Source organism: Phacochoerus africanus, chromosome 1 (assembly GCF_016906955.1).
Source record: "Phacochoerus africanus isolate WHEZ1 chromosome 1, ROS_Pafr_v1, whole genome shotgun sequence".
In the NCBI taxonomy this organism is placed as follows: Eukaryota; Metazoa; Chordata; class Mammalia; order Artiodactyla; family Suidae; genus Phacochoerus; species Phacochoerus africanus.
Genome location: NC_062544.1, coordinates 170,385,474 through 170,412,223, shown reverse-complemented (window position 1 = coordinate 170,412,223; position 26,750 = coordinate 170,385,474). Strand labels below are relative to the sequence as shown.

General features: G+C 36.1%; 1 protein-coding gene across 2 annotated transcripts in view; it reads right to left on the bottom strand.

Annotated features, from left to right (window-relative positions):
* The window catches only part of RNF13 (ring finger protein 13), a 140,942-nt gene that overhangs the window by 73,171 nt on the left and 41,021 nt on the right, over positions 1-26,750 (bottom strand). For both annotated transcript variants that reach the window (XM_047784514.1, XM_047784525.1), the window contains one exon: positions 9,770-9,895. In XM_047784514.1, coding sequence (XP_047640470.1) covers positions 9,770-9,895 — 126 coding nt within the window. Of the gene's footprint in view, positions 1-9,769; positions 9,896-26,750 lie in introns of those variants that run through there.

Sequence of the window (26,750 nt, the reverse complement as noted above, 5' to 3'; positions counted from 1 at the left end):
ACCATGAGGTTGCGGGTTTGGTCCCTGCCCTTGCTCCATGGGTTAACGATCCGGCGTTGCCGTGAACTGTGGTGTAGGTTGCAGACGCAGCTCGGATCCCGCGTTGCTGTGGCTCTGGCGTAGACTGGTGGCTACAGCTCCGATTCAACCCCTAGCCTGGGAACCTCTGTATGCCACGGAAGCGGCCCAAGAAATGGCAAAAAGACAAAAAAATAAATAAATAAATAATAGCCTGACACAGAATAGGCACCCATTAAATATTAATTGAATGAGAAAATGTATGAAACATGCTTAAATTAATAGCTCACATTATAACATTACAAACATGAGAGAAAAATCAGGCAGTTTTTTTTAAATGAATTAAAATAGCATTGATAGTTCACCAACATCAGACCTACTTAATATTGAGAATAATGGCAAGGAAAAAAACCAGTCAATGAAACTATTACAAGGAATATTTTGCAGTCATGTGAGGATAATCAATAATCAAAAAAAAAAGTTTAGTTTTTGCCTTTGTGTGCACATTTTATTTTTTAGGTGGATTGTTATCCAACTAAAATTAAGAAAATGCCAGCCCTCACAGCCTCTTCCCCACAGATTTTACTGCTTTCCAAGGGGAGGAAAAAAAAAAACAAAAAAACTCTTAGGAATATCACAGTTTTTAAACCTTATTTCTTACTTACTACTTATATATTTACCTATTATTTATTCATTGTGTTATCACAGCAAAAAGACTTCACTTGGCTTTTATTTTTAAAAAAGAATACTTGGTTGGGGTTGCTATTTGTTTATCCGATGCTTTAATGACCATTTAACTGTTCCCAAAAAGCTAACCAAGTAACTAAGGAGAAATGATTCTTTCACAAATCTAAAACAAACAAACAAATAAACAAAAAAAAACTGTTTCCAAGATACAATCTAAGAAATATAAAATGAATATCAAAAGTTGTTCTCTAATATATGTTTCGTATTTCTTTTTAAAGCCAACTAATACACACAGTCATTGAAATTACATGATTTAACTTGTTTCTCTGGAAATATACATCTGTGAGCAAAGATACAACACGTTACGATACAGTAAAAGGTGGTCTCGGGAACCATGATAAAGTGTAAAGAAATGTAGTTCAATTCAATAAGTATTAGTCAAATTTACTTAACACATCAGGTACTGTGTGTGGGTTACAATACCGAATTCAAAGGTTAGTCAGAAACAACCATTATCCTCAAGAAGATCTCAATACTCACAGATATCCAAACAGGGGAGATACTTTTTCAGTCTATTTGCTCATGCCATCACCTCTGCTTGGAACAGGCTTTGTCTTCTGAATGCCTAATCAGGCCTTTGAATTCCATTATCTCCATTAAGACTTCCCTGTTCCATATGCTGTCCCGAGCACCTTATAACTGCTTCCTGCTTCCAGTATTTATATCAATTTGTTATATTTTCCTTACAGAGCTTATATAGTGCCCTTTTTTATACTCATGCAGCACATGTACTACCTCATTTACAAAACAAGCCTTCATGGGGGTCCTTAAATCTCCTGCAGCTATCTATGTGTGAACTTTCGTGGTAAGGCATGACAACATAATTATCAATTTTACAAGAGGCTTTCTTAAGTCCAACACCTTAACCATTCGGCCATCCTCGTGCAGGCTCAATTTTACAAGACGCTTTCTGAACCACAAATTATTAAGAATCACCAACATAAGTTAATAGTATTACAACGGTCTGCTATGTGTGTAACTAAATCTAGTCAGTAGATTCTTTTTCTATTTTTATTTTTATATAGGGCCACACCCACAGCATATGGAAGTTCCCAGGCTAGGGGTTGAACTGGAGCTGTACCTGCTGGCCTACACCACAGCCACAGCAACACCAGATCCAAGCCACATCTGTGATCTATACCACAGCTCACAGCAGCGCCAGATCCTGAAACCACTGAGCAAGGCTAGGGATGTAACCTGCATCATCATGGATGCTAGTCACATTCATTTCCACAAGAACTCCTAGTCATTAGATTCTTAAAACTGCACCGAGCAGCTAAAAAAGGTTTTTTTACACATCCAAAAGGCAATTGGTTCCATAAATATGAAATTACATCAATATCAAAAGCAGTTCTCTAGCAGAATAATACAATTCCTAAAATAGAAAACCACTAAAATATGAAGGAATTCTGTGAGCACAGGTGTGAATTTCAAACAACACACAAAAATTTAACAAGTTTTCAAAAATTTAAAAAGAAGGTTTCCCAAAGGTTTTTGTTTTTATTGATTTTTAAATGAAATTAAATCAAAGAAACACATTAACATATGGAACAACAGGTTTATTAATGCAAACAAGGAAAATACACCCATGTTATGAACTATAAAAATCATGTGTCAGTAAAATTAAATTACATTTTTAACTAAGGAGCAGCAGGTATTTTCAAAAACATATGAGGTAGAAGTAAGACCTAATTCATTCAGTAAGCATGTGCAAAGTTTCACATTCGTAAAATGCAACCTCAAACACATGTTGTCAGATGGAGGAGAAGAACTCAAAGATTCATAAATAAAAAGCAGGCATAGGCTGAACAAATCTAAATTCTAAACAGTCATCAAAACTGAAAATTACAAGAAAAGGCCATATGAACTGAAATGCCCATCTATCTTTTTAAGGAGACTGATCAGAGCTATTAGCTCAAATTGTGGTAAATATACTAAATAGTTTACATCTAATCAACAAATTAGCTACAACTAAATTATGTAGACCAGGCGGCACCTAACCAAGAGTTTTAAAGAAATGTGGGACTGCTGGCTTGTTATAAATAGCCAGTATGCCAGAAGACATCAGACTGCTAACGGCGAGCCTTCAATAAGACAGGTTCTAAAGGAACCCTGGGGATGGCACAATAGTTCGTCTTATTTCCAGACTGGACAAATTGGTTATACTACCACTAATAAAACAGTCCTTGTAAGAAGAAGGAATTGACTGCATTGTCAAGATAATCATGAATAGAGATCTTTTAAGAGAAACACAAGCATAAGGAGTTGGGAGAAATTGAGTTATATATAACAAGGATCCAGGCCAAGGTCTATATGTGAATAAAAGAAGACTCTATGTGCTGGTGCTTTACCTATATTATCTCCAGTAACTAACAAACTCTACCATGTAGATATTCTTTTCCGTATGTCATTATCTGTTTTGTTTTTTCGTGTGCTTGTTTTTTGGCCACACCTGCAGCATGTGGAATATCCTGAGCCGGGGTGGAATCCATACCACAGCAGCAACCTGAGCAGTAACAAGGAAACTCCCTTTGCCATATTTTAGAAATGAGGAAATATGAGTAAACAAAAACACTCTAAGGTCACACATAGGCAGAGTTGAGATTTGAACACAACTTTACCTGACTGGATAGAGAAACATGGGGTTTCTCAGTATGAGCAACAGGACTATTAACTGTGTTCAACATCTTACAAATGCCTGGGAAGAGAAACTGAACTGAGAAAGCATCAAGGTTCAGACAACATTAATCTTAAAATCTTGCGGGCAAAATAAAATTTATCTCAAAAAATAGAGTACAAGCCAAAAAAGGAAAGTGCTAAACTAGTGTGGTAGAGTTTATAAAAACTTAGAGGGGGGAAAGCTATAGGCTGAAATATCTCCAGCGGGTTTTAGAGGATCTGAATTATGCTTAAATAAAGAGAGGAAATTTGGGTTAATAGCAGAAAGACTTGGGAGGAAATTTCTCACGTGAGAGGAAGAGAGAAATAATAAGGCAAAAGGCAGGACCTAGCAATACATATTAAAAACAAAACCAAACAACACAAAGAATGACCTTCCTAAGTAAAAAAAAGTATTACTGAAAGGAAGACAGCAGAGGAGTTAAAAGTATATACTCTTGGAAAGAAATTACTTGGATTCAAATTCTGACTGTCACATATAAGCTGTATAAACTTGGGCAAATAATTTTTGTAAAATGAACATAATAATATACCCAACTTAAAGAGTTATCCTGACTAAATGATTTAATATATGGAAAGCACTTAAAACAGAGCTTAGACAGTGCCTGGCACATACTAAATAACTGCTAGTTGTGATTACTGTCATTGCATTTGGTTTTTACAGTTGCTGCTAGAGAGTGAGAGGTGAGGACAGATAGTGCCGTACACCTTGAAGGCCATTCAAAAAAGTATAGATATGGGGTCTCCCTGGCCAAGGATTCACAATTAGGCACTTGAATTAGGAGTTGACATGACTAAAGCAATGTTTAAGAACAATCTGGTAACACTTAGATTATATGGAGAGGAGAGACTGAAGATTTGGAAGCTATTATGACAAGGCAGAATGATGGCACTGATGTGAAGAACATAATTTTTTATTCTTCTTCATAACCAATTTTTGAATCTAAGAAACTTAAAGAATATACTTTTAACCAAAAAGGGAAGGCTGAGAGCTTGTTTTCTTAAGGAAGAAGAGATGGCTCTGAGCATAATAAATTTGAGAGGTAGCAAGGTTTCTATACACAGATTTCTAGGTAGGTGGAATACAAAACGTCAGGACCTAAGTTTAAAATATACAGATTTTCAGCAACTTAATTCATTTATTCATTCAACAAATATTTGAAATAAATATAGCCACCTAGTAGTTAAAAATAATTAAACTTCTTATAAATCCATTCGTCTTTCTATAGTTCCTCTAATCTTCAACCCCCTTTAACATTTAATACATTTAATACACAGATGAATTAAGTGTACTTTGTCTTTCCCCTGAGAAGAGACACTACAATATGCAGACCTGTGTATATTTCTAGGCTATATCTCTGCAAGAATGGTAAAAATACAAGAGGTGACCTTCCTTGAGGGAAAAGAACCTTGAAAATACCTAATAATTATATCAGACAGTAGTCTGGTTGCTCATGTAAAATGAGACACATTTGCAACAGGAACATTTTTTTCCTGTATTTCAAGTTCGGAAGTTTTTAACTGAATTACAGTGTTATTTTCCCTTAGAGGAAGAATCATTTTTCTTCTTTTTTTTTTTTTTGTCTTTTTGCCTTTTCTAGGGCCACTCCCACGGCATATGGAGGTTCCCAGGCTAGGGGTTGAATCGGAGCAGTAGCCACTGGCCTACGCCAGAGCCACAGCAATGCAGGATCCGAGCCGCATCTGCAACCTACACCACAGCTCATGGCAACGCTGCACCCTTAACCCACCGAGCAAGGCCAGGGATCAAACCCGCAACCTCATGGTTCCTAGTTGGATTCGTTAACCACTGCACCACGACGGGAACTCCAGAGGAAGAATAATTTCTAAAGTTTTAACAACAGTGAAAAGGCAAGCTAAAAACCAGGGTTACTTCAGACAGACAGATGATGTTCTATGAACACCATACACTCATCTCCTACACATGCCCAGTGTTTCTGAGACCATCGGCTTCAAGTAATGGATCAAAGACGTTTGATTTAGAACAGTAGCCATTTAAAATACATTCTCTTTAAAAAAAAAAGGCAATAAAAAAACAATAATGAGGAAACTAAAAATAAAATATATTTTCTAATTTTAATGATAATACAACCTTAAATTCATTACTTCAATATTTTTACTAAAAGAGTCAAAAGGTCATTGATTTTAGTTGGGAAGCTGAAATACTAAACTGAAATATTTCAGGTTGTGAGTAATGCATGCAGAATAAAAATGTATGTGATTTAGAGGATTTCAGTGACAATTTAGTTTTATTTACTAAAACAAGTGAAGTCATAAGAACAGAAGTAAAGGAGTTCCCGTCGTGGCACAGTGGTTAACAAATCCAACTAGGAACCATGAGGTTGCGGGTTCAATCCCTGGCCTTGCTCAGTGGGTTAAGGATCCAGAGTTGCCGTGAGCTGTGGTGTAGGTTGCAGACGTGGCTCTGATCCTGAGTCGCTGTGGCTCTGGTGTAGGCCAGCGGCTGCAGCTCCAATTCAGTCCCTAGCCTGGGAACCTCCATATGCCGCGGGAGCAGCCCTAGAAAAAGGCAAAAAGACCAAAAAAAAAAAAAAAAACAACAGAAGAAAGATATAATAAATATCAGGGAAATTCAACTATTCTACCTTATGTGTAAATGTAAAAAATATATATATCGAGAGATGTATTTTGAATATTTAACCACTAGGAATGACTAAATTTTCTTGAACTCCCATTTAATCATGAGATACCTTCAGCCACTGAAAGCATTATGTTTTCTTTTTGCTTTCAATCTGTTTTCCTGAAGGATCAGCATATACTGTCTAATGTATAATATACATACTAATACTCTCTATTATTAGATACAGTATTTATCAATATTAAAGTGTGGTAACTGTATTTTGCAGACATATAGAATGCTGCTGTGGGAAAGAGACAGTAAGCCACATCTTACTGCTATTTTAAAACAGCTTAAGAGAAAATACTTGAGAATTACTAACAATGTTAACTTCAGCAGAACACCTATGTTTTCAACTTACAGAAACCACAAGCTTTTATCTTGAGGAAATTATTTTTTAATACTCATCTGGGTTCCTTGACAACCTGATATATTTTAATTAAGCCAATGCCACATAATTAACTTTAAATAGAGTAATTTTCAACTGCTGTAGTTCATTAATGACACAGATGTGCACTAATCTTTACCAGGTTCTCAAAAAGACAGTAAAACCAAAATCCTGCTGCCTTAAAGATAAATAAGAATCATAATACTAAAAATCTAAATTTAGGATAATTTATATTTTAAAGTATTACCTTAAAAATCAACAAAAGATCTTTTATTCATGCCTCTTGGTAAAAATATTATCAGAAAACCAAGCCTGATATCACCCTGACAAACAGAAATCTGATAAAAAAACATTTAGAACATTTCGAATGCCAAACTTTATATTTCTTTCTTTCTCTTTTTTTTTTTTTTTTTTGATTTGCTGTGCCCATGGCATGTCAAAGTTCCTGGGCCAAGGATCAAATCCATGCCACAGCAGCAACCCAGGTCACAGCAGTGACAAAGCCAGATCTTTAACCTGCTGCGCCACCAGGAAACTCCAGAATTTATTCTTAAGGAACTGCCGTGTTTACTCCCTTTTATCTCAGGCCTAGAAGTCTCTCCCTCACATAAATACCTTTTTAATCAAACTAAATCACAACTAAGATAACTAGCTATACAGCTATACCCAGGAAGACATACGCCACAGAAATGAAATTTCCTTATACACATTGCTTTCTTTCCCCTTAAAAACATGCCAAAAATTTTATTTTGGTCACTGCGGATAAAAAATTTTCTGAAACATTTTGATTTTCCCAGCTGTCTCAATTAAAAGGCATCAAATGTGCTTTTGACCTTTTCCAGTGACTTGGGAATCATCATGAACATGCTTCACTGGGCCTGAGTTGACTGTTCTCCCTAATCTTAAGTGTCAATATTACTTCCTCTCTCTCTGTGCTTACTGCTAGTGGATACTAGTAATCATTGCAACCTTGCTTCACCTTTACCTTCTTTTCTATAGTAGAGAAACAAAGAAGTAAACCTGATAAGAATTCTAGTCTTTAAAAAAATAAAATAAAAATAAGTACATAAAAAGTTCCAAGAAAAAGTGTTGGGAAAAGTACATGGTTCTAAAGCTGAAGTTTTGTAACATTTACTAGAGTAGTACAAAGGCACGTATCCTCTCTTATTTTAGACTGTGTTCTGAGAGCAGTGACTTTTTGATAATGGCATGTTACAAATGTACATGTTTATTTATTATTTAGGCTTAGAAATAAATTGAATTTGTTTCATTAGAAAAATGTGGGGGTAGGGCTCATAAAATCTGTGTTTGTACACAAAAGAGCATAAAATAGAAGCCAGAATCCTTGGGACTTTAAAAATTAAAGATTTTATGTTATGTCCCAGTGGCAGCATTTTAAAATCAGTCTTTGGGAGTTCCCCTCATGGCTCAGTGGAAACAAATCTGACTAGTATCCATGAGGATACAGGTTCGATCCCTGGCCTTGCTCAGTGGGCTAAGGATCCAGCATTGCCTTGAGCTGTGGTGTAGGTCACAGTTGTAGCTCGGATCTGACGTTCCTGTGGCTGTGGCAAGGCCAGTGGCTACAGCTCTGATTCAACCCCTAGCCTGGGAACCTCCATATGCCACAGATGCAGCCCTAAAAAGACAAAAATAAATAAATAAATAAAAATAAATAAAATCAATCTTTGTACATGGGGAAGCAATTTTTAAATACTGAGAGTACTGAAAATCTGTAGGCAGTAAAATAATTTAATGAACCTGGGTGAACTTCTTGTTAATGAAAGGAAATTTTATCTACAAGAGTATTATATCTAAGTACCATTTCATGAAACTTTAGTGAAACCTGAGTTGGGTTTTCACCCTCAAAAATATATATTCAATGACCATATTTCTCTAAATTTTACAGTGAACCACTTCCCATCCACATCAAAAAAACGAAGTTATTTTAAAAAGGTATTCTAGTTTCTCATTACCAAAGACTGGACTAAGACAAAAATTACATACCTTAAAGATGCAATAAACCTTGAAATCAGCAGAATTAGCTTACTTTTAATTTCTTAGTGGCAAAAAAATTAATGAAATACTATAATAATATTTCATTTTTTGTTAGAAAAATCTGTAATTATTATAGTTTAGTTCTGGATCTAATTTTTAAAATGGTTTAAATTCAAGCTACTATGAAAGACATACTGAAGAGAAGGAAATCTAATACATTTCACTTCAAGCTCTAATTTACTTCCCATTTAAAGGCAATTGAGAATTTAAATTTGAAAACTAATATATGATAGTAACAATACCTGTTATTTACAAAGTGCTCTCAAATTTTCAAACCCTTTTACAGTTATTATTGTATTCACTTAATAAGTTTATTATGGAAAGTTGTTTCTTTCATGGAATGAAAGGAACAGAGACAAAAATTCAGGTACAGCAGGAATCAGGGCAGCATTTCCCATTAAGCTGACAAATCATCTAAGATCAAGCTCTGAAAATTACATGAAATAATGTCCTACATCTGTTCTCTAAGATACATGTAAGACATCCAGGTTTGAGATAGTCCAGTAAAAGTAACAGACCTCAATTTGGCTCTTCTGACAAGTCAATCCAAAAACAGATTTGTAAAGACAATATTAAAGGCATCAAAAAACAAAAATAAAAACAAACAAACAAAAACCATCCTTTAGAGTAGCACTGATAATAGTGAGGAAAGTCCTACGTCAAACTGTTTTACTATCTGAAATGCCGGCCTAAGCTACTCCATGGAGACAAACTTTACACAGGTAGCAGAGTCAGCTTATTACAAAGGGGAAATCCCAAATAACATAGATATAGACGTAGTAACAATACTAGGACGAAGGTATAAAACTAACAGTGCCATTCCTAGATTAGATCAAGCTAGATCACTATAAAACCCAAGATGCCCAACAACCACCTCAGAATTCTTAGGACCAACAGTAACTACTTATATCCTAGTCAACTTTATTTTCAATCTTACTAAAACTATGAATAATAAAACTGATGGTGTCTTCCTATTTGTACTAGCTGCTACAAGTGTAAATTTTATAGCAAATGAATAAGAATTAAGTAAAACCACTTTTGTCTTTCCTGCCTTCACCATCTCATTTTCCTTTGGTCCTCACTCCTTTATTTTTTCAATCTGAATGAACTGTGTAGGGTTTCTTAAAACCTCTCTGAAACAAAGGAGAATTTAAACTAGCTAAATAAACAAACATTAACAACAACAAAAAAAAGAAAGAAAAGAAAAAAGGAAACATTACCTTTTCATCAAAATTACAATCAAGTCTTCTAATTAACACGATGAAAGTGCCAGATGAATTGTCTTTTAGTGGAGGAGGCACTATGGGTTCACAGGCATTCTCTGGTTTTGAGTTAATCAAAAAACCCTAAAAAAGAATTATCAGTAAGTTTTTTCTCTGTTAAACTCAAAAAAATGAATTCGACTTACTTCTACAAACACCTTTTGAATTTATTCCATATGTTATTCCAGATGAATTATTTGGCACCTACAACAGGCGCTACTCTCCAATTGCTCACAATCCCAGAGCTTGTAAAGTAGTATTTGGTTTCCTAAGTATTTAGATTTATTTTTAAGTAAGTTCTACTTTTACTATTAAAGTTTAAAAAAAAAAATTACACATAAACCCATCACCCCAGAGACAGCCACTATTATTAGCATGTTGGTATATTTTCCAACAATGACTGACATTTTTAAACCAAGCAAATACTTTTTAAAAATTAACTCTTAGGAGTTCCTGTTGTGACTCAGCAGTAATGAACCCAACAAGTACCCATGAGGATGCGGGTCTGATCTCTGGCTCAGTGGGTTAAGGATCTGGCGTTGCTGTGAGCTGTAGTACAGGTCACAGACACGGCTCGGATCAGGCGTTGCTGTGGCTGTGGTGTAGGCCCTAGCCTGGGAACTTCCATATGCCATGGGTGGGGCCCTAAAAAGACAAAAAAAAAAAATTAACTTTTAAATTTCTTTCAAAAAACAATGAAAATGCACAGTATTTCTAGGAATTTATCCTATGAAACAGAATAAATAGGAACACTAGCCTGAGTATAAAGGTACATGTAGAAAGATGTTTTCCCTGCTACACTGTTTTTAACAATAAAAACTGGAAATCATGCACATCAATATAGCAGGTATTTAAAAAATTAAAGTACATTCATACAATATAAAAACAATAGAACCACTGAAAAGAATGAGCTAAATCTACACATGCTAAACTGAAAAGATGTCCACAAAACAACTATTAATTTTAAAAGAAAAGAGCAAACTGCTTTCCCAGAAATACAGTGTGGTTTGACATCAGAAAATGTATTAATATAAAATGTTATATGAATAGATTAAAACAGAAAACCAAATGAATATCTCAACAGATGTAAAACATATAAATAAGATGATCAAATTCATTGAATAAACATATGATGAATAAACATGTAAAAAGATGATTAAATTCATTTGTAAGAAGAAATGAGCAATTAAAACATGACACAGTGCCTTAACAGTAGTCCTGTATGGTGCATGAATTGGTTACACCAACCATCCATTTCACAGGATTTGGCAATTTCTCCTGCCTTAAATTGCACTTCCTGGTTTATGACAGGGAATGCTTCTGCACATGCTTTAGAAACAAAATGCAACATACTTTCACTTACTCACAGTACAGCTCCCATTCTTGGCTCCATAATGCACTTGGTTTTTACTTTGCAGAGAAACAAAACTGCTGTTATCCTTCCAACAATGAGTATTTGCTTCACTAGTGTTAAACTTATACCCTACTGCCTTTTCTGTGCAGAAACTAACTTTTTGTCTTAAAGCCAAATCACATAGTTCTTTTCGATACACTTATAATAGCAATTAAACTCAACCCTTGTAGTACCAACAAGGCAAATAACTCAACTGAAGTGAAGACAATATGAATAGCTATGGCCAAATTTCCCATGTCGAGGAGATGACAATGCCATCATGACTGCCACCTAGCAGACAGCAAGTGAAAGATCCCAATTTCAGAAATGTTAAAACATGGAGTAATGAAATGCATCTCAGAATCGATAAATTTATGGTATGTACAGACACAAAAAGAGTCTACAAGTGGAACTATAAAAAGAGTTTTGCTTCTTAATCATTTATGTATTGATGAATCTGTTATAAGCATGTGTTATTTTAAACATAAGAAAATTTATAAAAATTAAATACATAACAAGCTCCAAGTCAAAGAAACAATCTATTTGCTTTAATAGAAATTTGCCAAAGCCCTTAAAAAAACAGATCTTAAATATCAAATATTATCTTTCCTATGAACTATGCTAAAAAAAAAAATAACTAGATAAGATAGCTTACTAACTCCTAGACTGCCCTCAGGTATAAGTCACTTATATAAAACAGTGCAAAGTTACTTTGTTTTATCCAGAAAGTCTACAAGATAGTGTAATGGGTTTCGCCAATTAATTGGCAGAACTGTCTGGTCCCTTAAATAAGAGTGTCCAAGAAGGTACTGCCTTAAACCAGGTCCATATGCCACATGCCACCCTTCAGGGCCAACACCTTTTTCTTAAAAGGATGCTTACTCTGCTATGAAGGATCCTCCTCACCCCATCTAGTGACAGGGGCAGTATATGCCAATATGTAGGAAGCCCAAGAAAACTACCAATTTTAGGAGTCTCAGAAAGGATGCCCACCTTTCTTCTTTTTTGTCGTGATTCTCCAATGATCAAACAAGGATGCTGGACAAAAATAGTGTATACAGACTGGTACTTCAATATTATCAAATGTATAATACAACAGGTTTACGGCATATAAATATATGGATTTTTTAAACCGCCTCAATAGCTATACATGAAGCAAAGTGAACAAAATATAATTTTTCAGCTTGACGAGTTTTTCCAAACTGAACACAACTGTATCAGGAAACAGAACATTAACAGCACTACAGGAATTCCCTTCATCCTCCCTGGATGTCACTACTCCCCAATCCCATCAATAATGTCACTGCATGGACTTCTAATAGTTTAGATTAGTTTTTCCCTAATTTTATATTTGACATAAACAGAACCAGACATAGAGCAAATTCTTTTAGACATCTTTCTCTCAGTACTGCATTTGTGAGATTCATTCCTAGTATTCAACAAGCATTCTGTTGAGATACACTTGGTAGATCTTTCATTTTTCTGCAGTATCATATTGTATGAATACCCCAAAATTTATTCTACTGTGGGTGAGCACCTGGGTAATTTCTAGTAGGGGCTATTACAAACAGCGCTGTTATAAACATTCCAGTACAAGTCTTTTCATGAACACATGTACATGATATTAAGCATGTACACAGAAGAACCGCAGGCTATCAAGCTAGATCATAGACTATCAAAAGCTTCAGTAAATACCACCAAGCAGTTTTCCAAAGTGGTTGACATTATCATTTTTCAAATTGCAATATTCAAATAATCTAAACTTAAAAACCATATTGAATATAATTTTGCTTTAATGCTTCTGAAGTATTTAGAACTATGAAAACTTCAGGGTAAACGTTATGCAAAAATTACTTGATAAACTACACTAGCTAATGAAGTCATAAAGAGAGAGAATTCAATAAAGTGGTTTTCTTTAAAAGATTGTTTCGGGCTAAAAGAGCTCTAGAGGGAAGTTCTCCTATGGGTTAAGGGTTAAGGCATTGTCACTACAGCAGCCTGGGTCACTGCTGTGGCATGGGTTCAATCCCTGGCCTGGAAACTTCTATGTGCTGTGCTTCAATGCAGCCAAAAAAAAAAAAAAAAAAAAGCCTTAGACCTTCCTCACTACAGCTTGCATTCAATGATAAATCATAGAATGAATAAAATTAAGAGTATACACAGTGATGTCAACAAAAATGCTGAAAACAAGGCAGCAGTGCATCTTTCCCTTTGTAAGAGTATACAAGTAAAAGCAGGAAGAGAGAAAGAGAAGTAGTAAGCTGTTGTTAATGAATACCTGAAATTACTAGTAACTGCAGTAAGAGCAAGCAGTTAACATTTGTTGAGCCATGGCACTCAGCACTGTATGTCAGGCACTATATCCTTTAAATGTTCTAATTCAGTTAATCTTTGAAACAACCCTAAAGGTAATTGTTTTCATCTCTATTTTAAAGATGAGGAAACTAAGTCTCAAAAAAGTTGGGTAACTTGCCTAAGCTTATACATAGCAGGCATGCAATCCCACCAAGTCTGCCGCCAGACCCAACATTCTCAACCACTATGCTATACTGCCTCTCTAAGACAATAACAAAACAAAACAAGTGAAGAACAAAATGGGCAACAAGAAGAGAAAGGGACATTTACAAAAACAAACAGATCAAAATGTTAGTCTAAACGAACAGATCAAAATGTTAGTTAAGGCTAATTCCAAATTTTGATACAAATACTTCAAATGATGAAGATGGAACCTGTCATAATTTTTACATTCAAACATAGACCAAAAAGAATTACACTGATCAGTCATATGCTTCACCAGCTAATGTTTTCCTACTGTGAGGCAGATTAATTTATTATATCAACAATTTTCTAGAATGTTAAAAATGTCCACTGCCCATTTCTCTAATTCTTTGTTAGAGCACTCTTCTAAAATCTACCAGTAATTTTCACATAGAGGGCACATTTAATTTCTTTTTCAGAAATAGTTGGAGATTACTCTCTTCTTATGCAATAAAACATACCTTAACCATTACTCACTAAGTTCCTTTAACACTCTGCTCTCTCTCATTGCATATGGCTCTGTTTAAGTACCAGGGTGGATTAGGTGAGAACTCTCTACCCAAGTAATTACCACCCAGAAAGAACAGATTCAATAAAATAAGAGAAAACAAAGTAAAAACAACATGCAGTACAAATGCATAGAACAGAGAAAAATATTCTGAATATGAGAGGCAGTAACATAAAAGGTGATGTTTGACTTGGTTTTTAAACTTACTATATTTCACTTTGGTATCCCAAACTAAACATACTACTGTTAAGTGATCTGACCAACATAACAATGGATGGGAACTATTACTCTTTAATGTGTTCTAGATATTATATGTCTATTGATGCACTGTAAAACCAAACTGAGTTTCTGGCAAACATAGTCATTTCAACAAATTTTTGACATATGATGCTACTAAGCTATATCTCTCTTTTCAGTATCTATCTTTTAAAACGCAGGGACAAAACATTAGTGTATTAACCATTACTGATGAGAAAGGAGACAAATCCGACTAGGAACCATGAGATTGCGGGTTCAATCCCCGGCCTCCCTCGCTCAATGGCAATGATTTTAGGCACACACACTTCTACAAAGTTTGATATAGCTTGGTAATCACTTGATTTTTATACGGTAAATAATATAAAGAAGTCTCAAATTAGAAATCCTCTCAAAATTAGACTTGGACTTCATCAAAATTAAAAACTTTTGTTCATCATAGGGCAAACAGGATAATTAAAGCAAACTATGGATTGGGGAAAACTATTTTTCAATCACACATCTGGTAATGAACTGATATCCAGAATATATAAAGAGCTCCTACAACTGAGAAACAAAAACAAGCAACCTGAATTAAAAATGCACAAGGTCTTGGAGTTCCCGTCGTGGCGTAGTGGTTAACGAATCCAACTAGGAACCATGAGGTTGCGGGTTCAATCCCTGGCCTTGCTCAGTGGGTTAAGGATCTGGCATTGCCGTGAGCTGTGGTGTAGGCTGGCAGCTACAGCTCCAATTAGACCCCTAGCCTGGGAACCTCCATATGCCATGGGAGCGGCCCTAGAAAAAAAAAAATAGAAAAAAAAAAGACGACAAAAAAAAATGCACAAGGTCTTAACTAATTATTTCTCCAAAGAAGATAAATGATGCCCAATAAGAACAAGAAAAGATGTTCAACATCATTCATCATTAGAGAAATGCAAGTCAAAACAACCAGATACCACTTTGGACCCATTCATATGATTATAAACAAACAGAAAATAAGAAATGTGGGCAAGAATGTGGAGAAATTATAACTCTTGTGTTGGTAGGAACTTAAAATGGAGCAGCCACTATGGAAAACAGTATGATGACTCCTCAAAAAATTAAATACAGAAATACCATATTGTCTAGCAATTCCACCTGTGGACAAATATTCAAAAGAAATGAAAGTAAGAACTCGAACAGACTACTTGTACACCTGAGCTGATAGCACCATTATTCACAATAGTCAAAAGGTAGAAGTAACGAAGTTATCTACCAACAACAGATAAACAAAATGTGGCAGAGTCATCCTTCAGCATTTGATTCCAGGATCCCCTGCAGATACCAAAATCCATTGATGTTCAAAAGTCCTTTATAAAAAATATACGTTTTGTCCACACCCATGGCATATGGAAGTTCTGAGGCCAAGGATGGAATTCAGGCTACAGCGGCAACCTGAGCCACAACTGCAGCAACATCGGATCCTTAACTCACAGCACCATAGCAAGAAGCCTCTACCATGTATTTTAAATCATCTTCAGATGATTTAATACTATTTAATGCTATGTAAATATTAGAAAATACAATGTAAATAGCTGCTGCTATACAGCAAATTAAAGTTAGGCTTTGGGCACTTTCTGGAATTTTTTTTTTTGCTTTCTAGGATTACGTGTGCGGCATATGAAAGTACCCAGGCTAGGGGTCGAATCAGAGCTGCAGCCACCAGCCTATGCCACAGCAATGCAGGATCTGAGCTGCAGCTGTGACCTATACCACAGCTCATAGCAATGTGAGATCCTTAACCAGGAAGACCAGGAATCAAACCCACAACCTCATGGATACTAGTTGGGTTTGTAACCCACTGAGCCTCAACAAGAACTACCATGGAATTTTTTTCAAATACTGTTGACTCATGGTTGGTTGAATCTGTGGATACAGAACCTGTAGATATTCAGGGCAAACTGCATATACACACAATGGCATTATCATCATCCTGCCTTAAACAGGAAAGAAATTCTGATACATGTCATGACATGGATGAACCCTGAAGACAATATGCAAAATGAAACGAGACAGACACAAAAGGACAATATGATTCCACTTATAGGAGGTACTTAAAATAATCAAATTCATAGAGACAGAAGGTGGAGTGGTGGCTCCTACAGAGTAGGTAGAAGGGTAAATGGGGACTTACTGTTTAAGGGAACACAATTTTAGTTTGCAAAGATGAAAAAGTTCTGAAGATGGATGGTGGTAGTGATGACTGCAAAACAATATGAATGAAGGCTGGGCCAACAGCTAAGTAGGAGTTCCCATCATGGCTCAGCAGTAATGAACCCAACTAGTATCTATGAAGATGCAGTTCAATCCCTGGCCTTGCTGAGTGAGTTAAGGATCTGGCAGAAGTAGCCTGGATCTGGCCTCGCCTTGGCTGTGGTGTAGGCCTGCAGCTGCAGCTCCCATTCAGCTCCTAGCCTGGGAACTGCCACATGCTGCAGGTGTGGCACTAAAAAGACAAAAACAAAACAAACAAACAAACAAAGTAATCTGGAGATTACCAACCTTCATGAAGAAGACTTTAGACTAATGATAGCAAATATGATTCAAGATCTTGGAAATAAACTGGAGGCAAGAAACTCTGAGCAAAGAAATACAAGATTTAAAGATTAAGCAAGCAGAAATGCAAAATACAATAACTGAAATTTAAAAACTCACTAGAAGGAACCAACAGCAGAATACAGGAGGTGCAAGAATGAATAAGCGAGGTGGATGACAGACTAGTGGAAATCACTGATGTGCAAAAGAAAAGAGAAAAAAGATTAAAAAGAAATGAAGAGAGTCTCAGAGAACTCTGCAACAACGTTAAACATACCAACATCCATAATATAGGGGTGCCAGAAGGACAAGAGAGAGAGAAAGGGCCAGAGAAAATATCTGAAGAGATAACAGCTGAAAGCGTCCCTAACATGGGAGGGAAACAAATCCAGGAAGAACGGGGTTCCCGTTGTGGCGCAGTGGTTAACAAATCTGACTAGGAACCATGAGGTTGCGGGTTCGGTCCCTGCCCTTGCTCAGTGGGTTAACGATCCGGCGTTGCCGTGAGCTGTGGTGTAGGTTGCAGACACGGCTCGGATCCCGCGTTGCTGTGGCTCTGGCGTAGGCCGGTGGCTGCAGCTCCGATTGGACCCCTAGCCTGGGAACCTCCATATGCCGCGGGAGCGGCCCAAAGAAACAGCAAAAAGACAAAAAAAAAAAAAAAAAAACCAAATCCAGGAAGAACAATGAGTACCATAAAAAAATAAACCAAAGGAGAAACACCCTGAGATACATAATAATCAAATTGACCAAAATTAAAGACAAAGAGAAAATATTGAAAGCAGTTAGGGAAGGAGTTCCCATTGTGGCTCAGTGGTTAATGAATCCGACTAGGAACCATGAGGTTGCCGGTTCGATCCCTCGCCTTGCTCAGTGGGTTAAGGATCTGGCATTGTCATGAGCTGTGTGGTATAGGTCGCAGATGCAGCTCGGATCCCATGTTGCTGTGGCTCTGGCATAGGCTGGTGGCTACAGCTCCAATTTGACCCCTAGCCTAGGAACCTCCATATGCCACAGGAGTGGCCCAAGAAATGGTAAAAAAAGAAAAAAAAAAAAAAGAAGCTAAGGAAAAGAAACAAATAAGATACAAAGGAACCTCGATACGGTTATCAGCTAATTTTCAGCAGAAACCCTGAAGGACAGAAGGGAGTGACATGATATACTTAAAGTGATGAAAGTAAAGAACTTCCAACCAAGATTACTCTTTCCAGCAAAACTCTCATTCAGATTTGAAGGAGAAATCAAAAGCTTTATAGACAAGCAAAAGCTAAGAGAACTCAGCACCACTAAACTTGCTCCACAACAAATACTAAACTAACCTCTGTAGCTGGAAAAGAAAAGGTCACAACTAGAAAGAAAAATATTACAAATGTCAAGGCTCAATGGTAAAGGCATATATATTGTAAAGGAAATCATCCACACACAAATATGCTGCCAAAACCAGAAATCATGAGAAGAGGGGTACACAAATGCAGGTTATTGGAGATGCATTCGCAATTAAGAGACAAACAACTTAAAACAATCTGTACATATATGTATGTGTGTGTGTGTGTGTGTGTGTGTGTGTGTATTCCTATATCAAAACTACATGGTAACTGCAAACCAAAAATCTATAATAGATATGCAAATAAGAAAAAGCAATCCAAATACAACACTAAAGATAGTCATCATACCACAAGATGAGAGAACAAGAGGGGAAGGAAAAAAGACCAACAAAAACAAATCCAGAACAGTTAATAAAATGGCAATAAAAACATACACATCAATAATTACCTTATGTAAATGGACTAAATGCCTCAACCAAAAGACATATACTGGCTGAATGGATACAAAAACAAGATCCATATATATGCTGTCTTCAGGAGACCCACTTCAGTTCTAGGGACACATACAAATTGAAAGTGAGAGGATGGAAGAAAACATTCCATGCACATGGAAATCAAAAGAAAGCTGGAGTAGCAATATTCATATCAGACAAAATAGACCTAAAAATAAAGAACATTATAAGAGACAAAGAAGGACATTACATAATGATCAAAGGATCAATCCAAGAAGAAGATGCAACAATTGTAAATATATATGCAACCAATATAGGAGCACCTCAATGTATAAGGCAACTACTAACAACCTTAAAAGGAGAAACTGACAATAACACAGTAATAGCTGGAACTTTAATACCCCACTTACAGCAATGGAATGATCATCCAGACAGAAAATGAACAAAGAGACACGGGCTTTAAATGATGCATTAGAACGGATGGACTTAATAAATATTTATAGAATATTTGATACAAAAGCAACAGAATACACATTCTTCTCAAGTGCACATGTAACATTCTCTAGGATAGATCACATTCTGGGCCACAGATCAAGCCTCGGTAAATTTAAGAAAAGTAAAATCACATCATGAATCTTTTCTGACCACAACACTATATAAGACTAGAAATCAACAAGAAAAAAACTTAAAGAAAAAAAAACACAAACATGTGAAGACTAAACAACATGCTACTAAACAACCAATGGATCACTGAAGAAATCAAAGAGGAAATTAAAAAATACCTAGAAGGAAATGACAACAAAGACGTAACAATCCAAAGCCTATATGATGCAGTAAAAACAGTTCTAAGACAGAAGTTGGTACCAATACAAGCCTACCTCAGGAAACAAGAAAAATCTCAAATAAACAACCTAGCTTTACACCTAAAGCAATTAAAAAAAAACAAAAACATACACACACAAAATCCAAAGTTAGCAGAAGAAAAGATCATAAAGATCAGAATACAAATACATGAAATAGAAACAAAGAAAACCACAGAAAAAGACCAATGAAACTAAAAGGTGGTTCTTTGAAAAGATCAACAAAATTGATAAACCCTTAGACTCACCAAGGAAAAAAGGGATAGGACTCAAATGAGTAAAATTAGAAATAAAAGAGAAGCTACAATGGACATTGCAGAAATACAAAGGGTCATGAGAGACTACTACATGCAACTATATGCCAATAAAATGGAAAACCTAGAAGAAATGAACAAATTCTTAGAAAAGTACCATCTTCCCAGATTAAACCAAAACAAAATAGAAAAGATGAATGGATCAATCACAAGTACTGAAATTGAAACTGTGATTAAAAAACTTTCAACAGGAGTTCCCGTTGTGGCGCAGTGGTTAACGAATCCGACTAGGAACCATGAGGTTGCGGGTTCGGTCCCTGCCCTTGCTCAGTGGGTTAATGATCCGGCGTTGCCGTGAGCTGTGGTGTAGGTCGCAGATGCGGCTCAGATCCCGCGTTGCTGTGGCTCTGGCGTAGGCCGGTGGCTACAGCTCCGATTCAACCCCTAGCCTGGGAACCTCCATATGCCGTGGGAGCGGCCCAAGAAATAGCAACAACAACAACAACAACAACAAAAAAAAAAAAAAAAAGAAAAAACTTTCAACAAACAAAAGTCTAGGAACAGATGGCCTCACAGGGGATTTCTATCAAACATTTAGAGAAGAGTTGACACCTATCCTTCTGAAACTATTTCAAAAAATTGCAGAGGAAGGAACACTCCCAAACTCTTTCTATGAGGCCACCATCACCCTCACCCATACCAAAACCAGACAAAGATACCACAAAAAAATAAAATTACAGGCCAATATCACTGATGAACACAGATGCAAAAATCCTCAACAAAATACTAGCAAACAGAATCTACCAATACATTGAAAGGATCATACACCATGATCTAGTGGGATTTATCCAGGGATGCAAGGATTTTTCAGTATCCTTAAATCAATCAGTGTGATATACCACATTAGCAAACGGAAGAACAGAAACCATATGATCCTATCAACAGGTACAGATAAAGCTTTTGACAAAATCCAACACATATTTTTGATTAAAAAAAAAAAAAACTCTCCAGTAAATTCATATACAGGAAACCTACCTGAACATTAATAGGCCATTTATGACAATTCTCAATGGTGAAAAGCTGAAAGCATTCCTACTAAGATCAGGAGAAAGACAAGGATGTCCACTCTCACCCCTACTATTCAACATAGTTTTGGAAGTCTAGCCACAGCAATCAGAAAGAAAAAGAAATAAAAGGAATCCAAATTGGAAAGGAAGAAGTAAAACTATCACTCTGCAGATGACATGATATTATACTTAGAAAATCCTAAGACACTACCAGAAAACTATTAGAGCTCATCAATGAATTTGGTAAAGTTGAAAGATACAAAATTAATACACAGAAATTGACTGCATTTCTATATACTAACAACGTAAGATCAGAAAGACAAATCAGGGAAACATTCCCATTTACTATTACATAAAAAAAAAAAAAAAAGATACCTAGGAATAAACCTACCTAAAGAGACAAAAGACCTGTAATCTGAAACTATATAAGACACTGATGGAAGAAATCGAAAATGGCATAAAAAAATCCATGCTCTTGGATTGGAATAATCAATATCGTCAAAATGACTATACTAACCAAGGCAATCTACAGATTCAATATAATCCCTATCCAAATTACCAAGGACACTGTTCACAGAACTAGAAGAAAATATTTTAAAGTTTGTTTGGAAGCATAAAAGACCCAGAATAGCCAAAGCAATCCTGAGAAAGAAAAACGGTGCTGGAGGAATTAGGCTCCCTGACTACAAAGCTACAGTCACCAAAACCATATGGTACTGGTGCAAAAACAGAAACATAGGTCAGTGGAACAGGATACAAAGTCCAGAATTAGACCCATGCACCTACAGTCAATTAACCTATGACAAAAGAGGCAAGGAAATGCAATGGGGAAAAGACAGTCCCTTTAACAAGTGGTGCTGAGAAAACTGGACAGCCACACTTGTAAAAGAATGAAATTAGAACACTCCCTAGCCCCATACACAAAAATAAACTCAAAATGGATTAAAGACCTAAATATAAGATTGGATACTACAAAACTCTTGGAGGAAAACATAGGCTGAACACTATCTGTCATAAACCACAGCAGTATCTTCTCAGATCCACCTCTTAGATTAATGACAATAAAAACAAAACAAATGGTACCTAATTAAACTTAAAAGTTTTTACACAGCAAACAAAACCCTAAACAAAACAAAAAGACAACCCAAGAATGGGAAAAAATGTTTGAAAATGAAGCGACTGACAAGGGATTCATCTCCAAAATTTATAAATACCTCCTGCAGCTCACTACCATAAAAACAAACAACCCCATCAAAAAATGGGCAGAAGATCTAAACAGACAAGTCTCCAAAGAAGATGTACAGATGGCCAAAAAACACATGAAAAGATGTTCAACATCACTAATTATTAGAGAAATGCAAATCAAACCTACTATGAGGCACCACCTTGCACCAGCCAGAATGGCCATCATCAAAAAGTCTACACACAATAAACGCTGGAGAGGGTGTGGAGAAAAGGGGATCCTCTCACACTGCTGGTGGGAACGTAAATTGGTGCAACCACTATGGAAAACAGTATGGGGATTCCTCAAAAAACTAAATAGAATTATCATATGATCCAGCAATCCCATTCCTGGGCATCTATCCAGAGAAAACCATGACTTGAAAAGATACATGTATCTCAATGTTCACTGCAGCACTATACAATAGCCAAGACATGGAAGCAACCTAAATGCCCATCGACAGAGGAATGGATAAAGATGTGGTACACATATACAATGGAACATTACTCATCCATAAAAAGGAAAGAAGCAACGGCATTTGCAGCAAAATGGATCCTAGATATTATCATACTAAGTGAAGTTAGTTAGACAGTGAGACAGAAATATCATTTACTATCACTTAAATCTGGAATCTAAAAAAAAGAATATAATGAACTTATTTGCAGAACAAAAACTGACTCATAGGCTTTGAAAAAATTACTGTTACCTAAGGAGACAGGTTGCGGGGTGGGAGGGACAGACTTGGGGTTTGGGATGGAAATGTTGTAAAATCAGATTGTGATAATGGCTGTACAAATATAAATATTAAAAAATGTAATGAATTTTTAAAAAATAAAATGTTCCTTATCCCAACATTATACTTCAAAATAATTAATATTAACAAATACCCAGTGTATGTGCATTTGTGTGTATATGTCTATTATACTGATTATTTTCTAAATGTTTGATTATGCGTTTGATATCTGGATAAAAATTTTATACATTACAATTAGTCAATATATCTCTTTAAGTCTTTTTTGATGCTGAAAAAAAAGGAAAAAAGTCAAAGCAACAACCTAACCTTCCATTTTGACACTTGAAAAAGAAGAGCAAATCAAACAAAAAGCAAGAAGAAAGAAGGAAATAATAAAGAATGGAAATTTATAAAACAGAGAACAGAAAAATAACTTTTTAAAAAATCAACAAAACCTGGAGTTCCCATCGTGGCTCAGTGGTTAACGAACCCAACTAGCATCCATGAGGATGTGGGTTCGATCTCTGGCCCCTCTCAGTGGGTTAAGGATCTGGCGTTGCTGTGAGCTGTGGTGTAGGTTGCAGACTCAGCTCAGATCCCATGTTGCTGTGGCTGTGGTGTCGGCCAGTGCAATTCGACCCCTAGCCTGGGAACCTCCATATGCCGCCAAAAAAAAAAAAAAATCAACAAAACCATTTGGTTCTTCAGGAAAAAAAAATCAAGAAAACTGACAAATCTTATGTTCATAGATCAGAAGACTTAATATTGTTAAGATGACAATACTCCCTAAATTAATCTATAATTTTGATGCAATCTGTATCAAAATCCCAGCTGGATGTATTTCTTGGGGGGGGCAGAAATCGACAAGGTGATCCTAAATGGAAATTTCAAACAGAAATTCAGGGTACCCAGAATAACCAAAACAATCCTGAAAAGGAGAACAATATCAGAGAGCCCACACTTTCCAACTTTAAAACTTACTATATAGCTATAGTAATCAAGACAGTGTGGTTCTGGCACACAGATAAACATATAGATCAATGAAGTAGAATACAGATTCCAGAAATAAACCTTCATATTTATGATCAATTGACTTTTTTAACAAGGGGGTCATGATAATTCAATGAAAATAAAAGTTTTTTCAATAAATGGTGGCAAGGGGAGTTCCTGTCATGGCGCAGTGGTTAACAAATCCGACTAGGAACCATGAGGTTGCAGGTTCAATCCCTGGTCTTGCTCAGTGGGTTGGGGATCTGGCGTTGCCATGAGCTGTAGTGTAGGTTGCAGACGCGGCTCGGATCCTGTGTTGCTGCGGCTCTGGTGTAGGCCAGCAGCTACAGCTCCGATTCAACCCCTAGCCTGGGAACCTCCATATGCCACAGGAGCAGCCCAAGAAATGGCAAAAAGACAAAAAAAAAAAAAAAAAAAATGGTGGCAAGGCAACTAGATATCCACATGCAAAAGAATTACATTGGATTCCTAACCAGCACTACATAAAAATGAACTCAAAATGAATTAAAGACCTAAATCTAAGAACTAGGACAATTAAAGTTCTAGAAGAAGGAGCTCCCTTGTGGCTCAGTAGGTTAAGGATCCAGCATTGTCAGTGCTATAGCTCTGGTTATGGGCCGTGGCGGGGATTCGATCCCTAGCGCCAGAACTTCTGCATGCCACAGATGTAGCCAAAAAACCAAAAAATCTTAGAAGAAAATATGCACAATTCTTCTTGAGTTTGCATTAGGCAATGGTTTCTTAGACATGATAACAAAAGCATAAACAATAAAAGCAACAACAGATAAACTGGATTTAATCAAATTTAACCAAAATTCTAATTTTAATCGTAAATTTAATTGAAGTACAAAATTTTGTACTTCGAAGGTCACCATCAAAAAAAATGAAAAGACTACCCAGAAAATGGGAAGAAATATTTTAAAATAATATATATGACAAGGGACTTTTAGCCAGAATACATGAAGAAATCATAATTCACTAATAAAAGGTCATAGAACCTAATTTTCAAATGAGCAGAGGGCCTAAATAGACATTTCTTTAAAGAAGATATATAACTGGCCAATGTGCATGTGAAATGATGTTCAACATCATTAATCTTTAGGGAAATGCATATCAAAACCACAATGAGGGAGTTCCTATTGTGGTTCAGCAGGTTAAGAACCCGACATATTGTCCATGAGGTTGAGGGTTTGAGCCCTGGCCTCACTCAGTGGGTTAAGGATTCCAAGTTTCTGCAAGCTGTGGCATGCATCGGTCCCAAATGCATCTTGGATCCAGTGTTGCTACAGCTGTGGTGTTGGCTTCAGCCATAGCTCTGATTCTACCCTAGCCCAGGAACTTCAATATGCCTCAAATGCAGTCAAAAAATAAAAGAAAACAAAACAAAACCAAACCAAAAACCCATACAATGAGCTAGCACTTCACACTCACCAGCAGGGCTATAATTTAAGAAAAGAAAAAGACAGATTAAAAATAAGTCTTAACACTGACATGGAGAAATTGGAACCCCAATATACTACTGGTGGGAACTGAAATTGAAGCAGGCAATCTGGAAAGCAGTCTGTTTAAAAGGTTAAACACAGAGTAACCACATGATGCAACAATTCCACTCTTAAGGATATACTCAAGAGAAATGAAAACATATGTCCACACAAAAATATGCATATGAGATGTTGATAGCAGCATCATATATAGCAGCCAAAAGGTGAAAACAATTCAAGTCCATCAACTAATAAAGAAATAAACAAAATGTAATATTCCCATACACATGACCAGCCACCAAAAGGGGCAAAGTATGTACATGTTACGATACAGATGAACCTTGAATACATTCTAAATGAAAGAAGCCAGAATCAAAAGGCCACAAATTATATGATTCCATTTATAAATGAAATGTTAAGAACAAGCAACTCTACAGAGACAGAAAGTAAATTAATCTGCTTAGAGGCTGGGCTGAAGGGGTGAGTAGAAAATGGGGAATGACAGCTAATAGGTATGGGGCTTCTTTGGGGGGGTGATGAAAATGTTCTAAAACTGACTGTGGTGATAGTTGCATAACTGTGAATATACTAAAAGCCACTGAAACATACTAGATGGTGAATTGTATGGTACATGAATTATATCTCAATAGGATCGTTACTTATAAAACATCAGAACATGAATCTGGTCACCGAACTACATGGTTTTTAGCATGATTTAAGGTTGTATCTTAAACACTGCTGTTTTTACTACTAATGTTGATTAAATTCTTACCCCAAAAAGTGACATCTTTTGAATATATATATATCACCTAAGGTCATCCAGAAATAAGTGTTTCACGAATGCTCTTAAAGGAGACAGCCCATCTGCATAGGCTCAGTCCACTGTAACCAGTACTAAGATATGTTTTTTCAGACAGCAGTAGTACATAATTTTTATCTGATGGAAATGCTTTCATTTTTTGTTTGTCTGTTTCCTAGATCACACTGGGTAAGTAAAAATATTTTCCAAATACCTAACCGATCACTTACTGGTTTTAAGGGTATTGGTTATCCTAATATAATTTAACTTGCCAAACATCTACTATGTCTTTCCTCATTTCATCAAAGTAACATTATCTTGACTGCAAATGGAATTTCACATTTAATGTAAATTAACAAATATATTCTCCCAAAGTTTACTACTTCAAACTATCTGTAAATATAAATAGTTTGTTAGTGACCTTATTGAAAATAAAGAAAAGAAGAGGAGGGAGAATAAATCATGGCATCTAGGCTAAAGCTAGG